This window comes from Gouania willdenowi, chromosome 19 (assembly GCF_900634775.1).
Source record: "Gouania willdenowi chromosome 19, fGouWil2.1, whole genome shotgun sequence".
NCBI lineage: Eukaryota > Metazoa > Chordata > Actinopteri > Blenniiformes > Gobiesocidae > Gouania > Gouania willdenowi.
Window position 1 is genome coordinate 13,116,569 of NC_041062.1, and position 9,840 is coordinate 13,126,408.

The 9,840-nt window shown below is 38.7% G+C and overlaps 1 protein-coding gene across 3 annotated transcripts in view; it reads left to right on the forward strand.

Moving 5' to 3' along the window:
* LOC114481270 (rho-related GTP-binding protein RhoN-like) overlaps positions 1-1,371 on the forward strand; it is a 33,639-nt gene extending 32,268 nt beyond the window's left edge. For all 3 annotated transcript variants that reach the window (XM_028475952.1, XM_028475951.1, XM_028475950.1), the window contains one exon: positions 370-1,371. In XM_028475952.1, coding sequence (XP_028331753.1) covers positions 370-624 — 255 coding nt within the window. In that variant the 3' untranslated portion in view covers positions 625-1,371. The remainder of the gene's footprint in view (positions 1-369) is intronic.
* Positions 1,372-9,840: the final 8,469 nt, after the last annotated feature.

The window sequence follows — 9,840 nt, forward strand, 5'->3', positions numbered from 1 at the left end:
GACTAAAGTGGCACATGTTGTGCAGCCGTTTGTCACTAAATGTGCCTGTGTGGCATTTGGATCATCAAATTTAACCTTGAATTGTCTTTCTGGTCAGACGTTGTAATAAAATTATCGAGATTCATGTCCAGTCCTATTGGTGTGCACGGAAATAGAAACACTTTGATTTAGTATTAGCTTGGTTGAGGTAAGTTGATTTAAACATTCACCACTTATACAAAAGGCTTCTTCAGTTCTGTTTATTATGCAACAGGGCAACAAACTTCCAATCATTCAGTTTAGGAGCTGAGGACACCTGAGGAGGCTTTTGGATAAACTAAGTTAATTTCGGGGTAATTGGTTGTGTTTTTTTTTTTTTTTCTGTTTCAGGGCACTAACATGGCGAGGCAGATCGGCGCCGTGGCCTACACCGAGTGCACCTCAAAGTATTCGGAGAACAGCGTCCGTGACGTATTTCACGTCACCACTCTCGCGTCCGTGTCCAACATCCATCGGCCACAGCTCAAGCGCGCCGGCTCTCGTCACGGCCTCAAGCGCGTTTCCCAGCAGCCCCCTCGGACTGAGATTCACGAGCGCCCGCCCCCCATCAGAAAGGACCGGGCCAAAAGCTGCGTGATCATGTAGTATCAGGACTTACCATGATGTGACGCCGGTGGATGAGAAACCAATGCACCTGCACATGAACTTAATTTATTATTGAATTCCTGTCAGATCTTTGCACTGTTAAAAGGACAGCATGGAGAAAAAAAAAAAAAAAAAAAAAGAATGAATGCTGTCCTCTGGAGCTCATTAAAAGGTTTATTTGTTCTTTTTTTTTTTTTCCTGCTTGTTATTTTTTCTCTGTCACCGTGTTTTCCTCAGCGAAGACCGTGGTGGCGACAAGAGCTCATTTATTTCATGCTTTTACTTGAACAAATGAACCTCGACAGGCTGGTTTGCAAATATAACACTGGACAGAAAGAAGCAGAAAAAAAAAAAAAAACCTACATTCACCAAATCAAAGGAGAAAAGAGTAATTCTGAGATTTATTTTTCTGGAGGAAGCTGGTGTCGAGCTCTATTGTGTTGTTTCCTGTGTTTTAGGAGCCGTTTCGTCTGTTGTGTTTAATAAGTCAAGCACAAATTGTTCAGAGAAGCCTGAGCTCGCTGTTCATTTAATGAAATGAAACTTTAAAAAGAAAAAAAAGAAAAACCTCTTGGGCTGAGATGACACAACCTTTCTGAAACCACAAGTGCTTTTATTATGAAAAAAACTAAATCATCACTCACGATATATTACTGTAATTAACATTGCTCTTATAAGAATCCATGCTGAGAGGGGAAGTCACAGAGGTTAAAAGGTGAATAATATGTTGTATATGTGACAAAAAAATTAAAAAAAAAAATGCTTTACTGAGTGTTGGAACATTTTTGACTTGAATTCATTTAACGCTGAAGATTTAATCAGTTTATCCTACAAACCTGTTATGTTGTCTCGTTTTAAATTAACAAACAACCTAAAATATTGTGATAAGTAATATTCTATTGCTTAATCCTACAGTTTATAAGGAACATCTGATCATCTGCCATATTTGGACCTTTTGGCATTTTGCAGCTTCCTTTGTCCCATTTTTCAGACTTTAGCTACCTTTTGCCAATAAATATTCTTTTTTCATATTTTTGGTCCATTTTTGCAAGTTCTTTTTGACCACTTTTATCAAATTTTTGTCCTTTTTAATTTTTTTGGCCACTTTTCATCTAAATAAACTGACTTTTGCCCAATAAACACCACTTGTTTCTCTACATTTTGCCTATTGTTTGCCACATTTTGCCCATGTAAGCTACCCTTTGCCATTACATACCACCTGGTGCCTCTTTATTTGCCCATTGTTGACTTCTTTTCGCCCATTTTAGTCACTTTTTACTGTTTTCTTGCCACTTTTGAACACTGCCTACCAAGTAGCGGACCGGCCCACTTCGGGTCGACGGCCCACGGGGGTTGATGCACGTTATGCCAGATGACCAGTCCACCCCTGGTCACAAGCAGAGTTGTAATGCTTTGTGTCATTCTGCTGAATCAGCAATCCTTTGCAGATTGAAGATAGCGTCACCAGAACAGTCTGATAGTGAGAAGAAGCAGCAAGTTTTTCCTGAATTCAAGACAATTTGGAGCCCAAATTCAACCCAACAACGGGAAGATGATCTGTCCAAAACAAGACCCCAGTCTTTCACATTTCCAATAAAGAGTTTATGGGATAAGCGTGCAATAAAACATGTTACTCCATTGAAAATGATCTTTTTTGACAAATGGTTCATTCTATTTAGGTTCAATATTTAGAATCAAATCCACTTAGCATCATGAACAATTTCCTCCCTCCTAAAATGTGCTTTTCAGGCATCCAGTTGAGTTTGTAAATCACTATTCGTGTACGCTGCTCTACTAGAGGAAAACAAATGCTCTTTCATGGATCGTACGTATGAGTTTTGCCGTCTGACCTTTAACGGTGACTTTTATTCCTCGTGTTGCCGACTACCATGATTAAAGCCCCACAGCTACATGCTGCTGCTGCTGTGAGCAACGGCAAAGTGACATTTCACAGCATCGCTGCCACGCAGGGAGCGCAAGGTCACACATACCCGCCGGTAACCAGAGCCAGTCACAACTCTAGTCACCAGGTTTAGCAGACGTCAAAATAATCAAAACACAAAGATTTGAGCTTTATACGCCGGGCGGCATCGCAAGAATAGCTGTTTACTTACTAGCATTATCAACTACAGAAAAACCTGTATGGATATACACGTGATTATACTCATTATTTCCTGTTTTATATGCTGTATTTTAAAGATGCTACTCCTGATAATATTTCATTAGATATTAATCATAGTGCATGATTCATAGATCAATGACTCAAACGTCATTTACTCCTCAAAAAAGGGAAAAAAGGTTGAAATTTCCACTTGAAAGATTGTCTTCATCTCCACCCTAAACACTCCGCTTGTTGACATTTACGCGCATTGCATTGTGGGATGTGGAGTCACGGAGACAGGTACATAGAAGTGTTTTTACTTCATTCTTACCATGATTTTTTTTTTTTTTTGACGCTAGACAAGGTGGACAGTGATTCATTTGACACCATTTTTGTTCCAGTTTGTTCCCGGTATTCCCCCTGATATCAGAATGAAGTAAAAACACTTTTATGCGCCCGTCTTTGCAACTCCACATCCCACAATGCAATGCACGAAAATGTCAACAAATTGATGGTTTAGGATGGAGATGAAAACCAACTTTCAAGCAGCAATTTTAACCCATTTCCCTTTCTTTTAGGAGTAAATGATGTTGAATTTATTGATCTATGAGGCATACAGTATGACCTTAATAAGATCATACTGTATCTTATTTAATAAAACAATTATAGAGGGAAGCAGCTTTAATGTTTCAATGACAAATATGAGCTTTTCAAGTATTCGTTATTTCAGGATGATGCTAGCGTGACACTTTTACCATGAAATGACTAGCTTCATATTAATTATAATAATATTGCATTGGATTTTATATAGCGCTTTATCATAGACACTCAAAGCATATTAAAGTTAAACGCTAGCTTTGGCTGCTTGAAATTCAATTGAAACCAAATAGCATAGTGAAGCTAATGTCAACTATTTCTCAGTAACATTTTGAAGTTTCCCAAATAGAGTAAAAGGACCATTCAGCTTCCATTTACCATAAGTGGTGTCCTTAGGGCTTATACCTACTGTACATTTCTCATATGTACAACTAATGTTATTAGGGTCAATGGGCGGTACCTAGATTTTCAGTCCAACTGCATTTCTTTCAGTTAAAAAAAGGTTTAAATGTAGAAAAAGATTCTATATACGTATTATCTCTCCTATATATGCACTCACTATGAATTTAATGTGCAGTTTATTCTGTTATTTAAAGTGTCAGAATATCATGTGTTAATATTGTTATCATCTTTAAAAGTACTCTTAATCTATTCAATTTACTTTCTGCCCTGTTTAGGCAGTGTTTTCTATATAATATGTTTTCATTTCCGTCATAATATTCATGCAAACGTTGTCCGACGTTGCCTATTTAATAAAACATCATGTGGTGAATATCCTTTTACGTCACTGACCCATTAACGTGCTCAAAGCTATTTAGGCTGCTTCTTAAATAATACATGCAAATCAAGTTTATAATTGAAATGTACAGGGACTCGGTAAACATTTTTATATAATAGCTGATATTTTTCACATCACCCTGAGACTCTCAGCCAAAGGCACTTACTGCGAGGGAAAGATAATGGTCTGAAAGCAATCGAGGATGAATCCTTAAAGAGATCCTCCACTGTTTTTACAAATGTGGCCTAAAACCTTTTTAAGTGTCCTAATTAGAAGATCTATGCCTAACAAAACGCATTATTTTGCCCCATATTCATTTTATTTACTTTTTAATTTGGGACTACTTTACCATTTTAGTCCACTGGGTTCTATAGGAGTGAAGTATTCGGGATCATTTAGCAGCTTTTTCAATCAAAATGACAACTGGTGCTGCTTTGGGTTGCTCTAAAAATCAGTAAAAGTTAAAAAAAGTCGGTGTAAACCTCTTTTGTTCACCGAAATTTGATCAAATCCATGACCCGAAAAAACCTGTGACTGAGCTCTTGGCGTGACACTATCACGTATACTGCTGCTCTGAGCAGCAATCCGATCCTGGTTGCCTATAGTTACATGAAACCGGAGGTCTTCTTCTCTTCTTCGTGGCGTCTACAAAACAGCGGAGTCGAAACTGTCGCCCCCTGTTGTCACAGATTTTTTTTCGGGTCACGGATTTTGTGACTGCTCAATGATCCTGAACACTTCACTCCTATAGAACTCAATGGACTGAAAGGGGCGATTCAACGACGTCATTTCAAGATGGCGGCGCACAAACTCGAAAATGGGAAAGTAGTCCCATTTTAAAAAGTAAATAAAATGAACATAGTGTAATATTATGCATTTTGTCAGGCATTGATCTTCTAATAAGGACATTTCAAAGGTTTTTAGGCCACATTTGTAAAAACAGTGGAGGATCCCTTTAAAAAGCAGACTTACCATGTAAGACATGAGCACTGACTGGAGAGAGGCAAAAAGAATTCAAAAAGTGATAAAATAATATATTTAACTAGAGAATTGCCATATGGGGTTATTTCTAGTTTTAGTTCAGAGGAGAAGGATTATTGCCTCACATGAGAGACCACTTTCTTTTGGGGGCAAAAAAGGAATTAAAGTGCAGTTTTGTTTTGATTTGCCGTCATGCACGTCTTAGGCAGAATCTTCCCCCTCGGAATCACTATGATATCCCCCGTCTCCTCCAACAGGATGTGTATTATTTCTCCTGCTTTCTCGCGTCATGCAGAATGATCAGAAGTTTGTCCCAGTTGTAAAAAATCTGAGCCCTGCTACTATTTTTCATTCTCTTCAGACTTTACCAGAGACCAAATGTATATTTTAAATAAAACAACAACAGTCTACTTAGCAACTTTTCCTTCCAGGATATGCTTTCCTTCCTGAATAAATAAGCAAGATAATAAATATAAATAAGTTACGCGTGGTCATTAAACCATGACTTGCAAAAATGTATTTCTACTACACAGGAACGTGTGTTCTTGCACTTCAGAGTGAGGCGAGACAAATCCCAGTGTGTACGGCATTGAGAGCATGATGATAACATGCACCATTATGTAGATACAACACGACCAGGCAGGGGGGGGTCAATTTTTCATTTTAACTCTGCTATAATGCAGAGCAGATTAGTGACCACCGAGGCTCAACACTCCTGCATCTTTAATGTCCTTCCTGCATGCGCTGTGTCAGTAGCTATAAAACTGCCCCCTAATGCTCTGAGGGTGGAGGAGGGCTGACAACGCTGCTCTGTTATCAGTTCTATTATACTCAAATCTAAGCTTTTAACATTAATCAGAAGGAAAACTGGCAAACAAGCAACAAACGGTCCAATGCGGGCAGTAAAACAGCAATGCCAGGATAATGGTTATCGTGTCAGGGAAAGAGTCATTAAAAATGCAGGAGCTATTTAAACAGTATGTAAAATTGAGCAGATTAAAAATAAATGTACGAGCGCTGCCGCGTCCTTTCTGTGCAACAATGACGGCAACGATTTAGTAAAAGCACCAACACAAAATGAAGAACAGCTGCAGAGCGCACTGGCACACCGTCTAAAAACAGGAGGACGTTTTTGAAGTTTGACTTCACTCCAGTGAAGCTTTTACAGATATAAACAGGTGCAAATAAGCACTTAGAGAACAGCACAGCCAATGAATGACACCTTCAATTCAATGCAAAAAAAGAAAAAGAAGAAGAAGAAGAAGAAGCGATTTTCTGTGCTCAAAGGAGGAAACATTTTGTGCTTGCAAAGTCCAATAAACATGTTTGTTGACTGGATAGTTCACGACCCATTAGTATAGTAAGGGCCGTGTTGAAACAACACCGTCAGACAGTGTTTGTTTCACAGCTAAAAAAAGTGTAACCAAGGGACTAAAGGCCAAAAACTAATGAGAATCACAGCAGCAAAGTGTGAGAGCAGTCTAGGATCATTATGGACGAGTGCACTCATTATCCACTGCAGATGAATGTGACGCACACGCGAATGCAAATAACGAGTATAGTGACTGTTGTGATGACCTGTTGGAGCTCACCGACTCGTTTCAGTATAAGATCCTAATTTATGGACTGAAACTTTCTATTTGGTACACAATCAATGAATCCAATGAAATACATCATTGACTCAAAATGTAGCTCACAGGTTAAAATCAGAGTCTGCATGAGCCATTATTTAAATATGAAGGAGCATAAACATAATTTTACAAACTGTATACCGTGTATATAACTCTACAAGAGTCACTTTTTCAATAAAAGAAGTTTTGAAACATGTCCAACTATCTATGGACTGCATTTCCTTTAATAGCACCACTGTTTTGCTTTTAATCGGAGCTTTAAACAATCCTCCGCAAACCGTCTTGTGTTGCCATAAAACGACATAAAAAACGATCCCACTCCGCTTCTGCCACACGACGCTCGAGGGTCATTTTAGCCCTCAGCACACGTCTGCACACGCGCACGCCATTTTCACAAGCAAATAAAAGTAAACCCAAATATTCCAGATGGCCGAGCAGATTGTTTTGTGGAAACTCCTCTTGGCGAAAAGGGAAAGATCACCCGCAGTGGGACAATATTAGCAGGTCATTAAATGAAAACCTTAGCAGGACATGATCAGCACAAGGAAGCGACTCAATCCGACTGAAAGCAGCGGTCCTAAATCACTTAGTGTTAATGAGACACTAACGCAGAGAAAGTGCAACTTGTCACCAATAAATGACTTTAGAAGAACTTCTTTGCACTGAAAATAAACAGAGTGAGACTTTCTTTAAAACGTAACGTTTTGCAGCAGTTTTTGATTTCTGAAAATCCTTGATCTGGTGATTTAAAAAATAAATAATAAAAAAATAGAATCAATATGTAAAGAGAAGCCTGGTTTACTTTCCCATGATTCTTCGATGCATTTTCCACTTGCTGATAATAAGAGTTCACTTTCTCCTTTGTTTACACAAAAATAGACCAGACCATTGACACTGAGCTAACTGAATACCAATGGAGAGCGGATTGTTTTGCATTGTGTGCGCCTCCACGGTGCCATGGTGCAACGCGTCTCTCATGCAAAACAACTGGGATGAATGAATGCTCAGCTGCACAGAAATAGTCTATCTGGCGCACATCTGGCATTTAAAAAGGCCTCGGAGCAAACAAGATGACAATAGTGTTTCATACAGAATCGGTCCTTGGCTCTGCAGTGACTGATGCTGAAAGAAGCTCTTGCTATTGTCATGTGATCAAATGTCAGTTCGGTCAATTGTAACAAATCGTGGCTAAAAATCGATAAACCAAACCCAAACAGGTGAGGTAGATCTGACAAACCTTTTTATACCTAAAACAAAACAGTACATCAGCACTCTGTACTTCAAGAAAACATCTGCATGTGCATGTTGTCCAGCACGGTAATTCAAGTAGAAAGATGTCTTCAAGGCACAGTTGAACCCGAAATCCTTGTACTCAGAGAGTTGAGCACATCTACACACCTCAGCTGTTGTTCAGAACCTTTGCCATACACACCAACTCCCTGTTTTCCATCTTTTGTTACTTTTCTTTAAATGTCATGTGCCTTTCGACATCCGCTCTGATTGCAGCATACACTCAACACTACGAAGACCTGCAGCATCCCCCGGGGCTCGTGCTATAAATAGAATCATCCATTATTAAGATAGGCTTGCTTTTGTGCATGCGACTTAGGAAACATGGTTCACATCTTGTAAACAGCTATGGGGACAATTATGAATGACTGACAATTAAAGACCGAGAAAATGCATCAACATCGGAATCCATTTACAGTGAGAACAGATGGATTGTCTGGATCTTAATGATTCCATGCAGCATTCTTTCCATATCACTAATGTGTCCTCATTGGCAGCTTCATTAGATTCATTCTATGCTGACAATCTTTTACCCACAAATCAATATATTTGGACAAATATTGTTAAAAGTGCTAATTAAAAAGAAACTAACAAAATCCACTTCTATTCTGCTGAAAACTAATGTCTATGGGTTCTTGATGATCCAAGTCCAACTCTTGAAATTTGAGTCAGTACTATTTGTAAAAGCTTTGTAATAACTATTGGCTGAGAATGGTGGTTTGTGACATCACTGCTGGCCCCGCCCCTCCTATAACAACTAGCACCTGTGGACACATCTGTGGCGAGTAGGGAATTAGCTTTAATGAGTATTGAGTAGATAACGAACATAGCATAGATTGTTCTTTGGAGATTTTAGACACAGACTGGACGTGTCTTAACTGTTCCACAAGCCACGCCCTTAATCAAGGAATGTTCTTCAAATTTCAGATTTCGCTCTAATGATCTCCACAGTGAAACAGCAGATAATAAACATCACACAGGTTTGCACAACCTGTGTGATGTTATAGAGTAAGGTTTCATCCCCCTACTCGATCAATGCCACCATGAAATAAGGCAGTATTGACAGGAAAAGTACTGCCATCTAGTACTTGTCGGTTATGCCTAACAAAACGTCTACAATCTCAATTTAAACTGACACACATATACCTAAGTAGCACTTTTAAGCCGTGAGGGTTTAAGAAAAAGCTAAAGTTATAAAATCTGACAGATAAGATGTTAGGAATTCAGAGCAGTCTGTAACCGAGCAAAGAAAAAAGGTTTGTTTTTAAAAGCCTCTCCACTAACATCAAACTGTACCAGTCATTAAAGCTGGGATCAGTACGTGGTGCTTTAGTGGGAGCGGTGAAACAAATGGGTGATACAACTTTATACTCCATTTATAGTCAAAGCCAGTATAAACAAAACCCATTACATGCTTTCACCTGCCTCAGTGCTTTGTTAATAATGCCAACCATTGCCTCAATAATGATAATATGGCAGCACAGAAGAAATGTGAGGTGGTGCTTTAACAAAATGCAATCAATGACTATTTGTGTATGAAACTGTCAGTACGAGGGAATGCAGGACTGCTTTATTCTGAAAGAACAAGTTAGCACAGGGACACTAAGTATATAAACACTACAAGATATTATAAAACACAGATAATGTTAAAGAAAGCATTAGAAATGTAAATAGACTTAAAAAAGGGTTTTTCCACATGTCCAACTTAAGAAATATAGAGAATCGGTGCTTGTTCACAAGACAAACTGAAGTCAAGAACTACATTTAACTTATTTTTCTTCCTCACGAGAACATTTTTTGAAACAATCAGTGTTTATATATGGCAACAATCCCCCGCA